This window comes from Capra hircus, chromosome 16 (assembly GCF_001704415.2).
Source record: "Capra hircus breed San Clemente chromosome 16, ASM170441v1, whole genome shotgun sequence".
In the NCBI taxonomy this organism is placed as follows: Eukaryota; Metazoa; Chordata; class Mammalia; order Artiodactyla; family Bovidae; genus Capra; species Capra hircus.
This window is the reverse complement of record NC_030823.1, coordinates 64437894-64462310: the sequence shown is the minus strand read 5'-3', so window position 1 is coordinate 64462310 and position 24417 is coordinate 64437894. Positions and strand designations below refer to the sequence as shown.

General features: G+C 42.8%; 1 protein-coding gene across 1 annotated transcript in view; it reads left to right on the top strand.

Annotated features, from left to right (window-relative positions):
- FAM129A (family with sequence similarity 129 member A) overlaps positions 1-5938 on the top strand; it is a 174819-nt gene extending 168881 nt beyond the window's left edge. The window contains exon 14 of the mRNA XM_018060719.1: positions 1071-5938. Within this exon, the coding sequence (XP_017916208.1) occupies positions 1071-2197 (1127 nt within the window). The 3' untranslated portion in view covers positions 2198-5938. The remainder of the gene's footprint in view (positions 1-1070) is intronic.

Below are 24417 nucleotides of genomic sequence, written 5' to 3'. Positions count from 1 at the left end.
AAAAATTGTCACGATATACTGGTTTGGTTTGAGCAGGACATGCTGCTGCAGCCTGCTGGAAAATTACTCTGCTGAATACACAAATCTGTGATGTGAATGGTATCCCCTTGGGTGTGAGATTGTTGGGCACTGTACAGCCTACACAGCCAGAGGTAGAGGCTGACTGTCAAAAACGTCAGCTGCTGGTTGTCGTTATTTTTTAAAATTAATTTTTACTGGAGGATGGTTGCTTTGCAGTGTGTGTTAGTTCCTGCCGTAAAGCAAAATGCATCAGCCGTGTATTTACACGCATTCCCTCCCTTTTAGTTCCTTCCCATTCAGGTCACCGCAGCGCGAGGAAGGAGAATTCCCTGTGCTATACAGTTGGCCAAACAAAAGATAAGATGCTCAATTGCTATGTTAATTATGCTAATTGTTAGAGAACTCCAAATCTCTGACCTGAATGGCCATCATTAAAAAAAACCTACAAACAATAAATTCTGGAGAGGATGTGGAGGAAATGGTTGTTATTATTGATTTTATTCCTCTCGGGGCCTCTAGGACTGAGCTGGATGGACAGAGGCCTTTAGTTTGGACACTGCAGGTCATAAGGTTCTCTCTGCAGGCTCAGTGCTAAGGACTGTTCAGGACTGTTCTGAGTGTAAAAGCAGAGAAAATAAGGGCCTGTCCCGCCCTAAAGGAGTGTCAGTCGAAGTAGACACACTGCAGCTGCACATACTAGCAGCTAATGAGATGTGGGGGGTGCTCCAAGGGTGATACCAATGATGGTAGTAGATTTGACCTCTTTGAAAGCCAAGGCCATGTTTTATTCATTCATCTTTGGATTGTGCTGTTTGAATAAATGAATGAGTGAACATTACAGAGGTCCAGGGTTTGGAATGAGCCTGTAAGCTCTGGTCATCAGGGAAGGCTTCCTGAAAGAGGGTTAGATGTAAGCTGTAATTTGAAATTGGGAAATTCAGACGGTTAGAAAAGCTGAGAGGGAAGTTTAGCTTCTGGATAGAATCAGAAATTCCAGATTAATCAGGGCAAGGTTTTAACATTATGTTTTGCTTTCTGGTATCTCTCAGTGATAAAGGAGGCTGCTATCCTGAAGAAACACAATTTGTTTGAAGACAACATGGCCTTGCCCAGTGAAAGCGTGTCCAGCCTCACTGATCTAAAAACTCCTGCGGGGTCAAACCAGGCCAGCCCCGCCAGGAGAGCCTCAGCCGTTCTCCCCGGAGTTTCAGAGAGTGAGATCCTGAGTAATGAGGTGTTCCAGGAGGCAGGGGAGATGAAACAGCCAGAGGTCCCTAGTCCATTGGCCAGAGAAGAAGGCCTTTCCCTCCCTGTGTCCAGCCCTCCCCCAGATGGGGACACGCAGGTCATCGATTCAAGTATAGATGGCCCGGTTGTGAATCTGGTGGCTACAGAGGTGACAGCAGGTGCCCTGGGCACACACTTGTCACAGCTGGAGTTGGAAGAGACTCCTGAGGGCTGGGGAACCACCCAGGAAGATACAGAGCCCAGCTCTGCTGCAGGCTCCTTGAAGGAGCTCAGAAATTTGCTGACGGTGACTGCCGAAGTACCAGAGGAGTCCGCTGTGCTCGAGGTTGAGAAAGATACACATGAGGAGGCCCTTGTTCCCCAAGATACTGAAAAAGAAGAGGAAGCAACCCAAATTGACACAGAGGCCAGTCAACCATCTGCCTTGGGTCAGGACAACTGTGAAGAAAGTGAAGTCAGTGAGGGGGAGGCCCGTGGTCCAGCTCCCAAGGCCGAGGCCAGCGGGGTGGAGCTGGGAGAATTTCCAGATGCTCAGCCAGCCTGCGGGGGGCTCAGTGAGGGGGCCTGGGGCCCAGACCCCACAGAGGAGCCGGGAGAGCCCGCTGAGAGCAAGCTCACAGAGGGTGCTTCCGGACTGGGCGCCCTGGAAGGAGGAGGGCCCATGTGCTCTGTGGAGGCTGAAGCTGTGCCCCTAGAAGCTTGCGTGTTCCGTTCTGACCCCATCAGCCCCAGGGAGAGCCAGGTTTCTGTGGAAGAAGAGGCGGTGGGCGGGAGCTGCAGCGCAGCCCAGCCTGCCACCAGCGAGGATGCCCAGGAGAGGAAGGCCGACCCCGTTCACGAGTGTCAGTGGGTGGTGGAGAATGTCGCCAACATCAACACCCTAGATACACAGAGAGAAGACCCCCCAGAGCCCCCTTCAGAGGAGTGAAAGGGACAACGTGGCCAAAGTCCTTCTTGGAACAAACTCAGCCCAAAGGGGGAGGGGGTCGGGTGCCTGTGAGTTGTTACCAAAAAAAAAAAAAAAAAGCATGAAGTACTTCTTTAATTTGTATCATGAACTAGAGGGAAATGCACACGGGGCAGGAGCACTGAGGCCAGCCTTTGTGGAATGGAACTGTCCTCCCATGAATTATGGCTTTAGCATTTGAGTAAGAATTACAAAGGTAATGGTGTGTGTCGGGGTGGGGTGAGAGGCAGCTGAGGAGCCCAGGGTGGGACGGGGCTGCAGGGAAGGCAGAGGAGACAGCTGGGCACCCTGCGCATTCTCTTCTAATGCACTTTAAGGCTTCTTCATGCCCGGCTGCAGGAAAGGGAGATGGTGAGCTCCGGCCCCTCCCGCCTGCTGTGTGCAGCCCACAGAGCCTGAGCGATCAGCCTGAGACATCTCAGGAAAGCTGAGCGGAAACAGAGCAAGACTGTGGTCTGGGGGGCTGGCTGGGACTCTTACTAATGCCGCGATCAATTTCCTACTAATTAATCTTGTTAATTCTTATTAATTAATCACTTTTTGGAGAACATCAGATGAGGCAAGGAAATTTCTTTGGCATGTTTAAGGCTGAAAGCCTTCCAAATTAGCCTTAGACTGTGCAGAGAAAGAGCTTAGCTAAATTATCAAGCATAAAGCTGACCAATTAAACATTATTTGAACAGCTATTCTACGACACATGCTGCATTAGGCATAGTAACAAAAAAGAACAAAAGAAAAAAAAGAAAGATTAGGTGCTTGTCTAGCATAAATGAAAGGATCCAAAGGAATTTAATCTGAAAGAAAAAAAATATATACTGATTTTCAAAATATGACAACTTTCTTTCTTTGCATTGAAACAGTCCTGATTTATTCCCAGGAGGGAATAAAGTGAATAAATGAATAAAAGAAGAAAGAAAAGAGGGAAGTAAAAGGGAGAGAGAAAGGAAGAAAGAGAGAAACCAAGCTATAAATCATTAAGTTCCAAAGATATTACCAACAATGGAAATTATTTGCTTAGTTGTTTAGCAAATTGAGTCTTGTTATGTCCCAGGCTCTGATACTGTGGTGAAAATGGCTCTCTTCCTTTCTCTTAGAACTTACTTTAATGGAAATAGATGGCAATACATCTTCTGAATGGATCATGACCTTTACCTGTGAGTGTTAAGGTGGAATGAACTTTCTTGCCAAAGATTAAAAAGATGTATTCTCTTGTCCTTCAGAAAAATACCAGATGATTTTCTAAAAGCTTTAGTCCCAGGTCTACATCTTGAAATTTCCTTCTACAAATTTTAAAATTAGATCTCAACATATTGTCCTAAGAGCTTGTTTTGATTATCATCAGCAAGTAGTTAATATCAGTTTTTTTTTAAGAATTTATACATAGTTTGACTATTTAACCAGGAATTAAAATATCTCTCTCTCCACCTCGCTATGAAGAATTGCTTGGATTTCTGGGTCATAGGGGATGAAAAATAATCAATATACTCTCATATTGAATTGTTTCAACCTTGGCTCATAATGGTAAAGAATCTGTCTGCAAAGCAGGAGACCTGGGTTCAATCCCTGGGTCAGGAAGATCCCCTGGCCAAAGGAATAGCTTACCCACTCCAGTATTCTTGCCTGGAGAATTCCAGGACAGAGGAACCTGGCAGGCTATAGTCCATGAGGTGGTAAAGAGTCCGACATGACTGAGTGACTAACACTTAGCGTGTTTAGATCCACTCATTATAGGTGGAGAAGGCAACAGCAACCCACTCCAGTACTCTTGCCTGGAAAATCTCATGGACAGAGGAGCCTGGTAGGCTGCAGTCCATGGGGTCATGAAGAGTTGGACATAACTGAGCAGCTTCACTTTCACTTTTCACTTTTCACTTTCATGCATTGGAGAAGGAAATGACAACCCACTCCAGTATTCTTGCCTGGAGAATCCCAGGGGTGGCGGAGCCTGGTGGGCTGCTATCTATGGGGTCTCACAGAGTTGGACACGACTGAAGTGACTTAGCCGCAGCAGCAGCATTATGGGTGGAAGGCAGAGGTCACTCCCCTCCCTGGTCTTCATCGTGCCTGTGTTCACTCATATCCTTGCATTTGGCACAAAATATTGCAATTATGTTTACTTCCTGTCTCTTCCAGGGGCCCTTTCCTTCAAGGACAGATGCTAGGGTTTAGTCATCCTGTGTACTTCCTGCACACGTAGCCTTGAATAATGGCTCCCTGGCTTCTCAAGTCACTTTAATATCCCTAGTGCCTAACAAGGAACTGCTTGTGTCAGGCTCCTCAGGAAATGTGAGAACTGATCACCAACCACACTGCTGTGCTGGGGCTATTTGGGGCTTGCTGTCAGGCAAGGAGATATATTTTACTTGGGCTTTTTGCCCTTGGGAGTCTTCCCTTAAATCAAGTCCAAAGTCCAAAAGGCAAGTGGCCAAATGGTCTGATGCGCTGCCCGGTGAGACTGAGAGCCAAAGGACCAGTGCCCAGCCTCCCCACGGACTGCCCTTCTCTCCAGGAGAATGGTGATCAGCAAGCAAGGAGGTCCTGGCGCAGGCTAAGCCCATGTAGAAGCCTCTAGCTGCCTCCCTTTTGCTCACCTCAGGGCTCCTGACCCCACTTGGAAAGCTGAGAGATTTTTCCAACCCTAAACGACAGTACCTGTCGTTTCATTGGATGGATGAACATCAGTGTCTACCCATCTGCGGGTAGAGGAGCTGAGAACGCAGGTTTTCTGTACGTATTTCACAAAAGACACGTCCACTAGATTAAGTCAGGTGACTGTTCCGTTTGACAATGGAACAGGAAATTAAAGTGCATTAAAATTTCCTTATTTGTTTTCACATGTTGAGTGGAATAGTTTCCTATTACTGGGTTTTTCTTGGTTTTGATACAGACTTGTCTAGATTGCTTCAGTGGTTTCCACCTTGGAGCAAGGTTATTGTGATTTAAGTAAGCAGCAGGAAAAGCCTCGGCAAGCTGCTCAGAGGCTCTCTCCTATGGACAAATTTCTTTGAAATGCATAAAACCTCAAGACGTGGTTTTTGGCAAAAATTCCATGACTAGTTATGTTTTATTGACCTTTCACAAAGAAAGAATATTTTCCTTAAAAAAGAATTCGCTTGTCAGTTTTTCCTTTGCAGCTTAGAGCAGAGTCAGTAGTGTCTTGCGTTATTCAGAGTAAACTCATTTTAAAAAAAAAATGCATTTTGGAGACAACAAGGAAAAGATTCCAGCTTGTTCAAAATTTTTAGAAAGAGACTGAGTATGAAGAACTATGGGTCTTCATCCTCCATCTTCTGCATTTTACTACAAAGATTCTCAAGTCTGGTTTCATAGCTTTCAGATTAGAGGTAGTGATTTCAAAGGGTTCCACGATTCTCTCAGATAAGTGATTTTATTTCTTTATAAAAAGTGCTAAATGATGTATGCTAACCTAGCAAGTTTAATTTGGGGAAGAGAAAGACATCACTGACTAAAATAAATAATACAGTTTCACTTGGTGAAAAAGTCAGTTACATGTACCTTCTTTACCATAAACAAGTGGGTTTTACAATTTGCTTCTGAAGTCTGCAACCTCAATAAGGAGATCTACACTGTGGATTGATTTTTCTGGTCACTATATAAAGCAAATAAACTTAAACCACTTTGTAACCACATATTTACCCTGCCAAGTGCCTATATTGCAATAAAATGTTTGTCCTTGAAAAAGTGTCCAGATGTCATATTTATTTGGAATGGGGCTGTTTTCATCTTTTAAGCAAATGTCAAACTTGAATTGGGAGGAACTCCTCAGAGATGGAAAAGTGAGTCAGTGTAGTACAGAATTTTACTTTTCTGCCATGAGGAAGGAATCCACAGGGAAGTCACTTAATGTCAGTTGTAATCATGCTTTTAAAATGCATATGCTAATTTCTGTGGGAATCGGATTAGGTCTATAATACAGTAATGGGCAATTACTCTTGATGTAATTGAATTGCTGTTCAAACAAATTTGTTTTCAGTGGGCAACACTGAGCAATATATCCATTCTTTCTGTAATTATAAACAAAGCAATATTTACTCACCAGTATCCACAGTTGTTCATTCATCCATAAATTCATTCATCTGAAAAACAATGATTGTGCATCTGTTGTATGAGGTGCTCTAGTGGGTGTAGAAGACACGGAAGTATATACGATGGACATGATCTCATATGACGAAACTCAAATTCTCAGGGTGGACACAGCCAGGGAGAGCTCAGAATGGGTGTTTGCTTCTTCACTTGGCAGAAGCCTTTTCTATGATCTCAGCTTTAACTTTACACCAACAGCTTCAGGCAAGAGAGGAGACGTGTTGGAGAAATCGCGTCCGGCAGTGATGGGGACACTTGGCGTGGCATAAGCTTCCCTCCATCTCCTCCTTTCATAGCAAACTTCTGGTGGTGCCTCCAGAATTTCTACTTTGGGCCAACAATCAGATTGGAATTGGAGGTGAGGGGGATCATGAAACCACTATTGCATGTCTTTTTCTTAGATGGTATGTTCATCCGGTGTGGCCAGGATGGAAGTGATGGAGGTCTCGGGAGAAGTCAACTAACAGCTCTTCTCTCCTCACAAGTCTGGAGCCACTCCAGCTTGAGCGTCTCTCATCCTTTGCCATATCCATTATCAGGAATAGCTGTCCCTCCCTTCCCCATCTGGCCAATTCCCATTTTTCCTGTGAGAGGACAAATCAGGCCAGTTTCCCCACCTGGCTCCTACCCCCAATAATGCTTTGCTAAACTCTCCCAGCCAAATGTACTTGTCTGCTTCTAGTCATCCTCTCTCTCTGCTGCAGTCATCCACCTGACCTGTGCTTTGGGGCAGGGATCCTGCCTTTACTCTTTGTATTCTTAGCAAAGCATAGGTCCCTGAAGATAGCAAGTGCTCAAGAAATGTTGAATAAATATCCCCAATCACAGATGAAGAAACAAGTGAAAATAACAGTCAGTGATCCCTTACCCCCTATTAAGAATCTGTGATTCTGGGAAGTTTAGCCACCCTCAGTCTACATAGATAGTTCTGTTTTAGTGATGAGACTTGATCACGGGTTTTTGAACACTCATCCCTCTGGGAGGGCAAGTCAGAGCCAAATTTCCTCCAAATCAAGCTACTATGAGCCACCTCCTAGTTTTGGGGACAGTGGCCTCCACTGGGTTTTCCTGAGGTCCTTAAGAGGTTAACAATGCAGAAAGGTCAAGAAATTTACCCCTGAATGGTACCTGAGTCTGTGATGCATGAGCACATGCTTGAGAATTAATGGGCAGCATCTTCCTTCTAGAAAGCCCTCCTCCTGAGGTTGGATAAGGAGCAGGGAAGAAGATGTGGTCCCTGATTTTAGGAAATTCAGTCCAGTTGGGAAAGCTGAGATGCAAATGGTGGTTCTGTGAGAAGAGGAAGAAGGGTTCTGGCAGAAGTGGCAACTGAGGACTCTGCTCAAGAAAGGGCAAGTTTGATTGTTGAACCTATTAAGTTTGCCCTTTGTTTCTTGACTTTCTGATTTCTTCATGAACTAAAATCCAAAATCCAGCAGCCAGAACCATTAGAGGGAGCTGTGGTCAGAAGGCATTACAGTCAGATCTATGACAATGGAAGGGAATCAGTGGGCTCTATTGATTTAATCATGACTCACTGGATGGGAGAGGGGAGCAATCTCAGGAATGAGTCGACCTCAAGAAACTGGAAAAGGCCAAGAGATGGATTTTCCCAGAGAGCCTCAAGAAAGGAATGCAGGCCTGCCTGCTCACTGATACTAGCTCAGTGAGACCTGTGTTATAGTTCTAACCTCCACAACTGTAAGATATTAAATGTGTGCTGTTTTTGACCACTAAATTTGTGGTAACTTGTAACAGCAGTTGGACCTGTTAGTTAAAACATAAACAAATGAAACCCTAAAAAAATCCAGCTGCCTCCAGATACTCTGAAGAAATTTTTTATCAAGATCCTTTCCTGCCCTACCCATCTGGTCCCTATACAGAGGGATATGTATATGTATTGGGAAGGGTTCGCTTTGTATTAGCAATTCCAAGTGGAATTGTTGGGGTAGGAACCAGGTGGGGCTTATGTTTTGGAGAATGTCTACAAGACATTGAGGTGATTTTGAAGCTAAGGCCTTCAACACCCTGCTCCCTGCCCGACCCTGTTCTGTGCTGCTGCCTGAGTCACAGGGGAGACAGTTCTTTCTGTACACTGGCTTGAGAGGGATGTTGTGAGGGGAAAATGAAGGCATCTTCATTTCTGTCTGTTGGAGCCTTCAAGTTTTGAACTTTGACTTTTTATCCAAAGTTTAGGATAAATTCGGAGAAGGCAATGGCACCCCACTCCAGTACTCTTGCCTGGAGAATCCCATGGAAGGAGGAGCCTGGAAGGCTGCAGTCCTTGGGGTGGCTGAGGGTCGGACACGACTGAGCAACTTCACTTTCACTTTTCACTTTCAGACATTGGAGAAGGAAATGGCAACCCACTCAAGTGTTCTTGCCTGGAGAATCCCAGGGACAGGGGTGCCTGGTGGGCTGCCGTCTATGGGGTTGCACAGAGTCGGACATGATTGAAGTGACTTAGCAGCAGCAGCAGGAAAAATTATGTTTTTCATGTAATGTCCAGATTCATTCGTGGATTTTTTTTTTTCACAAAATGTTTATCAATATCTACTAATGTACCACAGACTCTGCCAGACCCTGGGAATAGAGTGATAAAACAATCAGTCCTTGCCAGCATTACGTTCAGTTTGTGGGTTATCTTTGCCCCACTGACATTTTCAATTATTCAGTTTAAGGAAATACTGTTAATGTTAATGAGCCTTTCCACCTTTCAGGTCATGATTCAGAATTCTACACCAAGTTTACCTATAGACTTGGAACTTGGTTTGCTCTGAGGTCCTTTATGAGAAAATTGTATGGGTGTCAATTTATTGTCTGAACTGGGGCTAACCACTTAACCTTTAAAACAAGTTATTTGTAAAATGGCAAAAACAGTCCCCACATTGAAAGGCTGTTGTCCACATTGAGTAAAATGAGGCTCAAAGGAGTGAAGCAAATTCTGAAGGTTACACAGCTGGTAGCTAGTTGATCCAAGAGTATCATTTAGCAATCACTACAAAACTGAAATCACTCCAAAAGTCAGTGGTTAAAATAGGAAGCATTTATTACTGCTCAGAAGGCTACGGGTCAAGCACCAGGGAGACAGCTCGTATCATCCTGTCTGACTCCCCCAACAGGTGTGGGAGGTGGCTGGCTGGCCTCTGGCGTGGCCTGTCCATTGCTGGGTGGCTGGGCTCTTCTCCATGTGGTCTCCCATCTTTCAGCAGGCTGGTGCAGGCTCATTCCTGTTGCAGAAGCCAGGAGGAGAAAAGGGGAGAGAGAGAAGAGGCAAAAAGCTCAGAACTGGTGCAACATCACTTCTGCCATGTTCCACTGACCAAAGCCAGTCACAAGGCGGGGTGAGATCCAGGGATGGAATTGCTGCAGTCACATACTGCATTGCGCCTGAGTTCAGGGAAGCCATTAGCTGGGGCAGCGATGCAATCAACCTGCCTCAGCAGCATTCACATGACTCCTGTTTGATTCTCAAACCATGCTCTTGTCTCCATAGGACACTGTCTATAAACACTTACACAGCCAGCGCTGACCCCATCACATTCTTCCCCGATGTCTGTGTCCTGCTTTAGCCCCATTCTCTACTAGATGAAGAAAACACCATCATTCCCAACTCTAACTTTGACCTATCAAAGAATTTTGGCTTTTGCATTCGTTTGGAAAATGAGTCTCGTATTTAAAAGTACTTTTTAAAAAAGATTTACTTATTAATTCATTTTTGGCTGTGCTGGGTCTTCGTGGCTGCAGGGGGCTTTCTCGGCTTGCAGGGAGTGGGAGCTACTCCTCATTGCAGTGCATGGGCTTCCCATTGTGATGGCTTTTCTTCTAGTGGAGCATGGGCTCTAGGCACCTGGGCTTCAGTAATTTTGGCTTGTGGGCTCAGCAGTTATGGCTCCCGGGTTTCGTTGCCCCAGGGCATGTGGGATCGTCCCAGAGCAGGGATCAAACCCATGTCCCCTGCGTTGGCAGGCCTAGTTTTAACCACTTGACCACCAGGACAGGCCCTAAAAGCTTTTTTTTTTTTTTTAAATTTATAAGCGTTGTAAGAAGAAATGTCTAAAAGAGATTCCTTCCCATATTAGCAATATATACTTAATATACTGCTTAATTCGGAGAAGGCAATGGCACCCCACTCCAGTATGCTTGCCTGGAAAATCCCATGGACGGAGGAGCCTGGTGGGCTGCAGTCCATGGGGTTGCTAAGAGTTGGACATGACTGAGCAGACTTCACTTTCAATTTTCACTGTCATGCATTGGAGAAAGAAATGGCAACCCGCTCCAGTGTTCTTGCCTGGAGAATCCCAGGGACGGTGAAGCCTGATGGGCTGCCATCTATGGGGTCGCACAGAGTTGGACACAACTGAAGCAACTTAGCAGCATACTGCTTAATTATAACAAGGTCATTGGTCATGATGAACATGTTAATTATGCCAGGAGAGTGAGAAAATTTAACCCATGACAAGCGTATTTAGCTTCATATAAACAAGCACCATTCTCTCCAACAAACACGTCAATAACATTATTTTCTATAGAAAATAATGGTAGTCTTCAGAAATGTTACAGTCCTCCTCAAAAGGAAAATAAACACATTTTAAAATCAACCACAAAACAAGTAAAGATAAATTTTACTAGAAAATTTATCCCACCTGGTTAATATTCTGTATTCTTCATAACTCTATGATAGCTGATTTGTAAATATTCCTAATCCCTCTCCTTTTCCCTGGAAAAGGATGATCCTCAGGATATAACATTTTAAGAGCACTTGTATCAGATGTTGCACTTCCAGCTTTCTTGCTAGAATATTGTTGTAGCTGGTGACCCATGGGTTTCTTTTAAAATTTTCATGAAGGTTGAATAAAAGGTTTCGGGGCTTACATCTGGTAGCATGCCACCTCACCAAGAATGTCCTTTCTTTAATTGTCTGTCCGACACAAAGGACCACATCAGGATTCACTCTGTGCTCCCTGCCATCATTTCAAGCCTTCTTCCTCTGAATTCCTTTGGCTTTTATGCTGACAACATTGATTTTGGTACTTTAAACATGTACCATGAGGAAATTTTTAGTGATTTCTCATGTTTTGACTCATGACTTTTAAAAGAAAGGGAGTTTTCTCTGTATGCCTAGAGACTCAATATGTTCACAGAAGCATAGACTCAGGGTTGGAAGACACCCTAAATGTTCACTGAATGCAAATGCATCCACAGTGCTTGCATTTCCCCTTTAAAACCTCCTGCTTTGGGTCATCCTCCAGGGATGGGAAAATCACTATCTCCCAAAGGAAATTATTTTGTTTTCAGATGACTCTGATGGTTGGAGAGCAAAAATATTACTCTCATGTTCCACTCCTCCTCTGCCACCATCCTCAACTATAATTTCCATCTCATGGGTCCAGTTTTTTCCATCAGGGAAATATACAACATTCTAACCTCTTTTCCTCCTGACAGATTTCAAACATCTCCAAATAACTGAGATGTCTTTTCCAGACTAAATATCCCCCAGTTCACCTCTTTTTATGTAATACGGCTTTGAGCTCCTCTGTTGAGTCTTTTCACAGCTCAATTACAAGCTAGTTCCTTGTGTTTTCCTTTTTTCCTTTCTCCCTCAATGGCCTCTGTCTACCTCATAGCCTAATGAGCTTCCCAGGTGGCGCTAGTGGTAAAGAATCCACCTGCCAATGCAGGAGACGCAGAGATGTGGGTTTGATCCCTGGGTTGGGAAGATCCCCTGGAGGAGGGCATGGCAACCCACTCCAATATTCTGGCCTGGAGAATCCCATGGAGAGAGGAGCCTGGTGGGCTTCAGTCTAAGGGGTTGCAAAGAACTGAACACAACTGCAATGACTTAGCACACACACAGGCACTTAGCCTACCACCCTTTCTCTTGAAAATCTTCTCTCCCCGGCCCAGAGGAAGGCACATTTTTGTCCCTTTTGCCTTTTCTTGTTATCTTCAAAGGGAAGCAAGGAGCATTTTTTATAGTAAAGTTTTTGCTTTCAAGCACTGTGGGGAAGATACATTGAAATAAAAAAGTAAAAACTCTAAAAGTTATGAAAAAGTTAAGTCCTTAGATGTAAGTTTCCAGGTCTACCATTTTTTACTCCTTTAAAGAAAGTAAAAGGAAGTCTGGTTCATTGTCAGCCCTGCCTTATTTCTAGAAGTGGGACTCACCAACATTCCCTCTTCACTTACTAACCCTTCCCTAATTCCTGCAAGAAAGCACCTCTTTCCAGAATGTGATTCCGGCAAAGCAAATACTTCAATGGTTAAACATCTAAAAGGCTCCCAGACTGCAAATAATCTCCACTAGATTTGTCCTACTTTCCTACTTTTGGCATTTTATCATTCTCCTAGAGACTTTTTGTTGACTTTTTGGCACTTATTGATCAAATGTTCTCACCAAAGGGGGAAAAAAAAAACATAGAACAAGAGTGCAAAGAATATCAAGGCTAGAAATAGGGATCTGGGAGTCAGTCAATGGCATCCATTTGGTAATTGAAGCTCCAGCAATGGATAGGATCTCCTTTGGGGAATCTAAAGCAGGAAAGTGGGCTGGGAAACTTAAGGAACACCCATGTTTGTATCAAAGGAGGAGAAAAAGTCACAGTGAGATAAGTAGGTGGGGGGAGAGGAAAAGGATATAAATGACAAAAAACCAAAGAGAAGATGACTTGAGGAAGGCAGGAGTGGTCCGTGAGTCAAATGCCGCAGCGAGGTCAAACAGGAAAAGGCAGGAAGTGTGTCCACTAGCTCACAAAAATGTCACTAGTACCTTGGTGAGACAGAAACCAGACTGTGATGGGAAATTGAAGTGGATGCACTCCAGTTTGTCTTTATCTGCCTTAGCCTGTGTGACCCCAAACTGACCCTATATAGTCCAAGTGTGGTCTGACAGGTGGTGTAAGGTGAGATCATGTCCACTTTGACCAATTCGCTCTGTTTGGTAATGAAGCTTCAGCCCACATTCAGTTATTTTCGGCAGCCTCACTTACTGCACCACTCCAATGACTCACATGAAAGTAGTCTGTTTAAACCTTATGTCATTTCCATACATGGCAGAACTAATACATGACTTCCCATCTCGCGCTTGTGCAGCTGAGTTATAAAGCTAAGTTCAGAACCTCATCCAGCTACAGTTTACCTTATTAGTTTCAGTTCTTTGTTCCAACCTATGGGAACATTCTTTGTCCTAATTCTGTCATCCTACATATTAGCTATACTTCTGGCTTTAACGGCATCCATAAATTTGATTTACACTGGTGTTTCCAACCAAGTCATCAATACTGTCAAGTCCCAAGCATTCAGGCAAGGGTTGGGTGGAAACTTGAAGATATGGCTGGGTCTGAAGCCAATAACAAGTGTCTAAATGCTGACACTAGCAGGTCTAAAGCCAGCAGAGTCAGTGAGTATGGTATTAAGGGTTGTTCAAGGCGGGAAAGACAATGGATAAGTAATGGGGCAGAAACCAGGAACTGAGCCAAACCACAACCTAGATGAGCAGATTCAATATAAAGGACAGATCTAGAAGCTAGAGAAATTAAAACAATATCCAAAGTCAACAACAGGCTCAAGAGAGAGAGTGCATATATAGACACTAATTTTTGGACTTCCAGGTGGGTTTTATTTCTTCTTTTCCATATGCAAGGGTGTGTGTCCTTTAAAATTAAGGGCTTTTGATAAATAAAAATATGGTACAAGACAGGTCTTCTGGCTCTTTCCTAAGGAGCTTTTCTCACATGGAACATTTTTTTGGACTGGCCAAGTAACCAGCTATGACGAATTCTCCTAACTCTACTGTGTCTACTCTGTATTTCTCTTCTTGTTCCCAAGGAGGTGAGACTTTCTAAGGAATGTTAATAGGGAGCAAGAATAGTCAAGCGAAGGGGAAGAAGGGGGAACATAGAAAATGACTTTTCACTGGGATTCCTATGTTTTATTTATTTTCTGTCCTGAAATTTCATCAAAGATTAGTATCAATATTATTTTTAACACATGTTAGCATAGCTAAAATGAAAACAAGACTGAATGCTGGGGAGGACGCGGCTAGAACTCTCATACACTGCTGGTGGGAATGCAAAACAGGATGTCCACTTTAGAAAACAGATGGGCAGTTTCTTATAAAGTTAGACATATCCTTATCACACATGCATGCTAAGTGGCTTCAGTTGTGTCTGACTCTGAGCAACACTATGGACTGTAGTTGGCCAGGCTCCCCCGTCCCTGGGACTCTCCAGGCAAGAAAACTGGAGTGGGTTGCCATGTCCTTCTCCAATGCGTGAAAGTGAAAAGTGAAAGTGAATTCGCTCCGTTGTGTCCGACCCTCAGTGACCCCATGGACTGCAGCCTTCCAGACTCCTCCACCCATGGGATTTTCCAGGCAAGAGTACTGGAGTGGGGTGCCATCGCCTTCTCCGATAATAGACTACTACTCAACAATAAAAAGGAATGCTCTACCGACATATACAATAACATGAATGAATCTCAAAATTATTAGGCAGAGTGAAAAAGGATATATACTGTATGATTCCTTTTATATTACAATCTAGGAAAGGAAAAACTATAGGGATAAAAATAAATCATTGGTTACCTACCGGCGGGAGCAGTAGGAGAAACTGTCTATAAAGAGGCACGTAATGGGATTTTGGAAGGTGATGTAACCATTCTGCATCTTGATTGTGGTGCTTGCTCAATGACTTTATGCATTTATCAACACTCATAAAATTGTACACAGAAAAGAGAAGATTTTATTCATATGCAAATTGTTGTTATTTAGTTGCTAAGTCATGTCTGACTCTTTTCAACCCCATGGACTATATATAGCCTGCCAAGTTCCTCTGTCCATGGGATTTCGAAGGCAAGAATACTGGAATGGGTAGCCATTTCCTTCTACAGGGCATCTTCCTGACCCAGGGATCGAACCCGCATTTCCTGTGCTGCAGGCAGATTCTTTACCAAGAGCCACCTGGGAAGCCCCATATGTAAATTGCAACTCAATAAACATAACTAAAAAGTATATTTCCTTTAGTAGCCCAAACTTTCAACAGTAATGATTAATTATATTATGAAATGTTTATACAATAAAGCATTACACAGTTGTTTTGGACTTTGTTAGACCTTTTCTGTGCCCAGTAGCTTATGAAGAATCTTTACAGGGACTTCCTGTAAAGGGAAGTAGATACAGTGGATAAGTGGTACAGCAGATAAGGATCTGCCTGTCAATGCGGGAAACACAGGTTCCATCCCTGGTCTGGGAAGATTTCATGCACCACAGCTACTGAAGCCTGAACACTCTAGAACATGTGCTCAACAACCAGAGAAGTTACAGCAGTGAGTAGCCCGTCCACCACAATGAAGACTATCCTCCTGCTCACCATAACTAGAGAAAGCCCACAGGTAGCAAGAAAGACACAGCACAGCCAAAAATAACTAATACTAAATTATTTAGAAAAGAGCCTTTACATAGGGGCAAAATGTCTCTGTTCCTAAGTTAGAAGTCACTGACTTGTTTTTCCACATTCCCTTGCAGCTAGGGCATGGGCTGTGTCAAATGTTCCTCTTATGTCAGGTTCACTCTTAACAAAATTCCAATTCAAAATCGTGGTGAGAAGAAAGAGGTGTCTACAAAGTCATCCATTCTGCTGAGGTGGTGTGTTGTGGCACAGAGAGATTTCCAGAAGGGCAGTGACAGAGGGTTGAGCAGCAGTGTTCCACCCCCAAAGTCAGAGGTGCGGTTAAGTTCCTGAAGCATACTGGGGCTATAAATTGAGCTGTATATTCCTCAGGCCTGGCTCTTGTGCCCTCCAAGAGATTAACACCTTTCCATTAATTTAAATTTTAAGTTAATTAATTTAATTAGCCATTCGTGTTGTTGTTTGCAACCAGGAACCTAGAGTGGATAGAACAGTCATTAAAAATTACGTTTATAACCAGAGCCTTACCAACATGAGCTCAGACTACATCATGGATATGGCGGCTTATATCATCATGGAAAAATGGGACTCGTGCCTGGCAATGACTTCCACACCATGAGCACATGTAGGAGGTGAGTGCTGTCATTCCTGGCAAGAAGCTCTACAACAAGGTACAGCCTGCATCACTCATCTAAAAATGGGTTCCAAGTCTCCGTTTAAACAGCAGGAAGAAGACAGAAGAGAAAGGACGGTCTTCACCTGCAGGTTTCCAAACTCATAGCTGCACTGAACTTCAGAACATTAAGAGGAGCCATTTAAATGTTTCTGCTGAGCTATTTGATTTTCAATATATCGAGGTGTACCATCCTTGAAAAGAACTGTTAACATGGAGCTTGCAACAATATAGGAAAGGCTTAACTACAGCTTTGAGTTTATTAAACACACACACACACACACACACACACACACACACACACAGGGCGGTTAAATAATTAAATATGTACGTATAGGCAAAATATGCCTGGAAGAAAATTTGCTCAAATGGATACAGGAGCTTGGGCAGGTGAGTTTTTAAATAGTTATTATTGTCCTTTGTATCCACTTCCCTTCTCTTCCTCCATGTTCCAAAATGAAGATAAACTGTCAAAACCAGAAAAATGTGAATGTTTTGAAATATCTCAAATTTGCACTTAAATTCAGCCAAAAATGCCCTCTTTTTCCCTAGAATCCCATACAATAAAGGACTCTTTGGGTGCATTTACTCCTAGCCTTAAGCCCGTTGACCCCCATAACCGGGAATGATATATAAGCAAAAGGGAAAAGGTCACTAGAAACCTTGCCAAGTTAAAATTAGCCCTTAGGATAACTGTTTGGTGAGTACTCTTCTGAAGGGCTCTGTTGCTTCTTTTGAAGTCCTGATCTTGACTCAAAGCTGCTTCATCAGAATTCCTAAGGTGACGCCCCAGCATCTGCCGGACCACCTTGCCAGCACTTTCTTCCCACCATGAAAAGCCGGGCACCTGGGCATGGCAAGATCCGACAGACTGCCCAGTGGGAAGTTAGGAACTCCTAGCTTTATTTTTGCTCATGGATTACTGAGGAATCCCCCGAGAGGTCTTACATGAAAGACAATGTATTTAAGCCCACTACTGCTTGCTTGATATGCCTTAAGAAATGACAAATACGAAAGAGGTCACACTCATTAAAGCACAACATGACATGTTATGAAAAACACAACATATGGTCATTTGAAGTCTGAGAATCCTGCTGAGTTTTAAATTTTTCATCTGAATATCCTTTGATGTATAACCGTGTCCTTTCTGATTCTTTGAAAAATGAGCGTTTTGAGATCAAAACCACAGATAGAAACTTTCTCTTAGTGGGTAAAAATCACCTGAAGATAAAGTTGCTAGACTCTATTAAAGAGATGAGATTAAACACATGGACACGAAGCATTTTAAATAGATCTCCATGAAAAAGATAACCTATTAATCATTCTTTAAAATTTAGTAAACCCATAAAATTTGGAGACACTCCTTTAAATGAAGTATTTTTTCACTTCTAGTTATATGATGTTACCAGGGAAGCAGTAACCTTCTTCCACTTAATAAAAACTGGTGACCCTTTATCAATTGAGCAAGACTCAACTGAGAATCTATTGTGATTAACATTAGTTTGGAATCAGCAGTATGTTAGTAAAATCCCTGGGAAAAGGGATTATGCATTAAATTTTATGCTTACCGTTTGCTAACTAAATTAGTGCTAAGATGTAAGTGATGAAGCTAATGGAGACATATGTAAAGTTTGCTTTCTTTTCCTCTCTATTTATGTGGGATTTTAACTCCCATCCCTAGGCCTTTAGAACATCTGTTGGATCGTAGAAAAAGCAAGAGAATTCCAGAAAAAATCTACTTCAATCCATTGACTAGCTGAAGTCTTTGACTGTGTAGATCACAACAAACTGTGGAAAATTCTTAAAGAGATGGGAATACCAGACCACCTGACCTGCCTCCTGAGAAATCTGTATGCAGGTCAAGAAGCAACAGTTAGAATTGGACATGAAACAATGGACTGGTTCAAAATTGGGAAAGGAGTACCTCAAGGCTCTATATTGTCACCCTGCTTATTTAACTTATATGCTGAGTACATCCTGCGAAGTGCCAGGCTGGATGAAGCAAAAGCTGGAATCAAGATTGCCGGGAGAAATATTGATAACCTCAGATATGCAGATGACACCACCCTTATGGCAGAAAGCGAAGAGGAACTATAGAGCCTCTTGATGAAGGTGAAAGAGGAGAGTGAGAAAGCTGGCTTAAAACTCCACATTCAAAAAACTAAGATCATGGCATCTGGTTCCATCACTTCATGGCAAATAAATGGGGAAATAATGGAAACAGTGACAGACTTTATTTTGTTGGGCTCCAAAATCACTGCTGACTGTGACTGCAGCCATGAAATTAAAAGATGCTTACTCCTTGGAAGAAAAGCTATGACAAACCTAGATAGTGTTATTAAAAAGCAGAGGCATTACTTTGCTGACAAAGTTCTGTATAGTCAAGGCTATGGTTTTTCCAGTAGTCAAGTATGGATATGAAAGTGAAAGTGTTAGCTGCTTAGTCATGTCTGACTCCGCGATCCCATGGACTCCTCTGTCCCACCAGGCTCCTCTGTCCAGTGGATTTTCCAGGCAGGAATCTGGAGTGGCTTGCCATTCCCTTCTCCAGAACTGGATGTGAGAGTTGGACCATAAAGAAGGTTGAGTGCCAAAGAATTGATGCTTTTGAACTGTGGTGTTGGAGAAGACCCTTGAGAGTCCCTTGGACTGCAAGGAGATCAAATCAGTCAATCCTAAAGGAAATCAATACTGAATATTCATTGGAAGGACTGATTTTGAAGCTCCAATATTTTGGCCACCTGATGCAAACAGCCGACTCATCAGAAAAGACCCTGATGCTGGGAAAGACTGAAGGCAGGAGGAGAAGGGGACGACAGAGGATGAGTGGTTGGATGGCATGTCTGACTTGATGGACATGAGTTTGAGTAGGCTCCGGATGCAGGACAGGGATGCCTGGTGTGCTGCAGTCCATGGGATCGGAAAGGGTCGGATACGGCTGAGCGACTGAACAACAACAATCACAAGCAAGGTCATGTGTAGTAGTGTATATAGTAGCTCAGTCACGTACGACTCTATGTGCCCCCATGGACTGTAGCCCACCAGACTCCTCTGTCTGTGGGATTCTCCAGGCAATAATACTGGAGTGGGTTGCCATGCCCTCCTCCAGGGGATTTTCTCAACCCAGGGATCGAATCCACATCTCTGCATCTCCTGTGTTGGCAGGTGGATTCTTTACCACTGCGCCACCTGGAAATAGGGTCGTACTGCTGCTGCGTCGCTTCAGTCGTGTCCAACTCTGTGCGACCCCATAGACAGCAGCCCACCAGGCTCCGCTGTCCCTGGGATTCTCCAGGCAAGAACCCTGGAGTGGGTTGCCATTTCCTTCTCCAATGCACAAAAGTGAAAAGCGAAAGTGAAATTGCTCAGTCGTGGCCGAGTCTTAGCGACCCCATGGACTGCAGCCCACCAGGCGCCTCTGCCCATGGGATTTTCCAGGTAAGAGTACTGGAGTGGGTCACCACTGCCTTCTCCGAATAGGGTCCTAAGGCTGATGTAATTAGTTACCACTAATGACAAAATGTATCTTCTCTTGGTTGTGGAATGCACCCGAGAAATGCAAAACCAAGGTGCCCACAGGCGATGCCCGCTCTGAGGCTTCTAAGGGCAAAGACTCCTCTGCCTCTCCCAGCTTCTGCTGGCTCCAGGCATTCTTTGGCTTGTGGCTGTACAACTCCAATCTCTGTTTCAGTCTTCACGTGGCTTTCTCTGTGTCTTCTCTTCTGTTTATTCTAAGAACTCTGGTCATTGGCTTTAGGACCTACCAAAGAATCCAGGAAGGGAAATTTTCATCCTGGAAAATAGAATACTGTATTTTCTTGAAATCCTACACTTTTCCCCCTTAACTCTGTATCCTTTATTTTTGAGAAGAAAAATCCCAAAATATTACCCTTTCATCCTTTCCCTTTTGCAGCCCCTCTTGATGTTTTTAAGTATCGTATGATATCTTACAAGGCCTCTGTAGTCGCTTGAATGGTGGACCCCAAGAGATACTTCCATATCCTCACCCCTGTAACCTATGAATGTGAGTTTATTTGGATAAAGGTCTTTGCAGATATCTCTAGGGGGCCACCATTCAAACCACTACAAAGGCCTTGTAAGGTATCATATGGTACTTAAAAACATAGAGGGCTGCAAAAGGGAAGGGATAAAAGGGTAATAATAATTTGGGATTTTTCTTCTCAAAAATAAAGGATGTAGAGTTGAGGGAAAAATGCAGGATTTCAAGAAAATATAGTATTATATTTTCCAGGATGAAAATTTATGTTCCTAGATATTTCCTAATTCATTCATTAATCTAACATTTAGGCCTTGTTTTTTAACCTATCACACAAGCTCGGTGTTGTGTTTTTTTTTTTTTAAAGAAAAAAACTTTCCTGACCCAAAAAATTGTTTGCTAGTATGAGAGACAATTCAGATTATATGAATTTTGCTGCACCATCATAAAAATTCTTTGAAGGCTTCATCAATTTCCCCCTGGTGCTTCACATCCTTTTGGTATTTAAATCACTTGTTTTGGAAGAAACTATTGTGTACTAGAGACCGGAGTGTTAAATTGAAAATGAAGTTGGTGTAGGCTAACTTTTTTAGAGGTCAGTTCATATTTTTATCTTATAAAGACTCTTGCTTTCCTGCACAAACTTATATCTGTAGAGATTGCCTGTTCTGATAAAAGAACTTCTATTAACAAATGAGAATGTGTCAAACAAATACAGGAAACAGGAATTGCTCTGTTTGCCCTGGGGAGGAGTCGACTTGAGCTGGGGCAGATGAAGGGCACAAGATATTGTGTACATTACTTATACAATACCTTGGGCTTCCAAGGTGGCTCAGCAGTAAGGAATCTACTTGCCAATGCAGGAGACACCAAAGTTGTGAGTTCAGTTCCTGGGTTGGGAAGATCCCATGGAGGAGGAAATGGCAACCAATTCCAGTATTCTTGCCTGGAAAATTCCATGGACAGAGGAGTCTGGTGGGCTGCAGTCTCCAGGGTCACAAAAGTCAGACATGACTTAGTGACTGAGCATGCATGCATGCATACAGTACTTCATACCTTTTAAATTAATTAAATGGGAAGACTCATATGGCAAGAAAGATTAGACTTATTTTAATTATTCTAAAAGAGAAAATCTTAGAAGCAGCTGAAAGTACAGAGAGCTAACATTCTTCTCAGTGTGAAGAAAGAGTTTCTGATAGTTAGAATTGTCCATAAGCAGAAAGGGTCATCATGCAGAGCAGTAACACAGCCGCTGTTAGAAATGTTCAACCCACGGCCAATGACCCTGGGATATATCATCAGTGTCCTTGGAGTATCAGTGATTTGGAGTATGAGAGATTATAGGGCGGAGAGGCTGTTGGTTTAAAACTCTATAACCTTTGGATTAAGACAATGTGCCATAGAATAGGTCAATTCAAGCCCAGAAAAAGAGATTAGCTATCCTCTCCCTTAGCTTCTAAATCATCATTGTTCAGTAGAAATATGATATGAATCATAATTAAAATCTTTCTATTAGTCACATTAAAAACATGAAAACAGGTCAAATCAGTGTTTGTAATGTTTTAGTTTGTTTATTATATTTTATTTAACCCTATATATTTAAAATACCATCACTTAACCATGTTAAATATTAAAAAGTCATCAGATAGTCTACAATATTAAAAAGTCATCAGATAGTCTACACTATTTTTTCATAACAGGTCTTTGAAATCCAATGTATACATTTATGGCCTACCCACATTTTGAGTGCTCAACACCCACATGTGGCTACTGACTACCATGTTGAACAGCACAGTTCTAGAATTTGCTGTTAATGAAATCACCAGTCAGATTTCTGGGAGCTAGAAAAAGAAACTTCATAAATGCAAGTGTTGGTAAATGGAAGTGTTGGGAAAACACTTCTATTGACTGGTGTACATTCACATGTCCTTGGGTGACTACTCTCATAATTTCCCTGCTCTCTCACCAAAACTTAGTATTAAGTAAATAATTTTTGCAAACCACCAACTTTTTAAAAATCAACTTCCAACAGGACCCACCCTCCAAAAGTAAAGCAGTAAATAACAGCCGTCCAGTGCTTTCATGTTAATCCTACCATATTTAATTATTTTATTCCAGGAGCAACTGCAATTACAGATAAGATAGCTTTTACTGTTTACTAGCTAGCTGTGTCTCTTCTCACCATGGGATTTAAGTACTCTCAAGGGAAGTTGCCTTGCAGTATTTCCAGTAACACACCATCTCTATGCATCTTATGTAGATGAGACAGGATAAGGAAAATCATAAACTCGCTTGCTCCTTGGAAGAAAAGTTATGACCAACCTAGACAGCATATTCAGAGAAGGCAATGGCACCCCACTCCAGTACTCTTGCCTGGAAAATCCCATGGATGGAGGAGCCTGGTGGGCTACAGTCTATGGGGTCGCTGAGAGTCGGACATGACTGAGCAACTTCACTTTCACCTTTCACTTGCATGCATTGGAGAAGGACATGGCAACCCACCCCAGTGTTCTTGCCTGGAGAATCCCAGGGACGGGGGAGGCTGGTGGGCTGCTGTTTACGGGGTTGCACAGAATCGGACACAACTGAAGTGACTTAGGAGCAGCAGCAGCAGACAGCATATTAAAAAGCAGAGACATTACTTTGCCAACAAAGGTCCATCTAGTAAAAGGTATGGTTTTTCCAGTAGTCATGTATGGATGTGACAGTTGGACCGTAAAGAAAGCTGAGTGCCAAATAATTGATGCTTTTGAACCATGGTGTTGGAGACGACTCTTGAGAGTCCCTTGGATTGCAAGGAGATCCAGCCAGTCCATCTTAAAGGAAATCAGTCCTGAATACTCATTGCTAGGACTGATGTTGAAGCTGAAACTCTAATACTTTGGCCATCTGATGTGAAGAACTGACTCATTTGAACAGACCCTGCTGGGAAAGATTGAAGCCTGGAGGAGAAGTCAACAACAGAGGATGAGATGGTTGGATGGCATCATGGACTCAATGGACATGAGTCTGAGTAAACTCCAGGAGTTGGGGATGGACAGGGAGGCCCGGTGTGCTGCAGTCCATGGGGTCTCAAAGAGTCGGACAAGACTGAGCGACTGAACTGAACTGAAAGATAAACTGGGCTAAATCTGTAAGCAAAATTCCTTCAGGGCTCAGTCAAAATAATATTTTTTTAACACTTCTCCAAGGAGATTCTATAATTTACTTACAGTATTTGAGGATTTAATAAACTATATACAATAAGCAAAATTAAAACTAAAGCAGGATTTTTCCAGAGTTAACCCATTTTAGGAATCCACGAACTTACACTTGGCATCTATAAGTATAATAATGACTGTAAGAACACCAAAGCAAGAATTTGGCACAGATGGCCAAGTGTCTCATAATATTTGATATTCTCTTCTTCTTTCTAGTAAGAGAGTCTCCTGAGTTTAAGCTGAACACACAGCTGCTCAGTTAGAGGCTAAAAATCTCAGCCTTCCTTGCAGCTCGGTGTGACCAAATGAATAACTCCTTCTCAATGAGATGTGAATATAAGTGGTAAGTTCACCTTCCTCGTCACATCCTTTAGGAAAGAAACTGCTTGCCCTCCTCTCTCTCTTTCTCCTTCAGAGGGCTGGAAGGCTTATGTGATTCTGGTAAACCAGCTTTTACCATAGATATGCCTATCAGGGACAGAATAGCAACCTGAGTTCCAGAATGCTTCACAGAGTAGAACTGCCCATCAGGTGCCCTTAATTACCCACCTGCTCCTGAATATTACCTGGGAGAGGAATAACTTTATTTTCTTTTTTTTTTTTTTAACATCCTACTTTAGATTTTATTCACTTTGTATTTTTCTCCAAAATATTACAGTACTATTAATTCACTTGGTTACAGATGAGTACATACTTAAAGTGTGAGAAAGGGGAAAATTATATTTATTTTATAAAAAAGTCTTATTTTTAATTGGAGGATAAGTGCTTTACAATATAGTGACAGTTTCTGCCATACATCA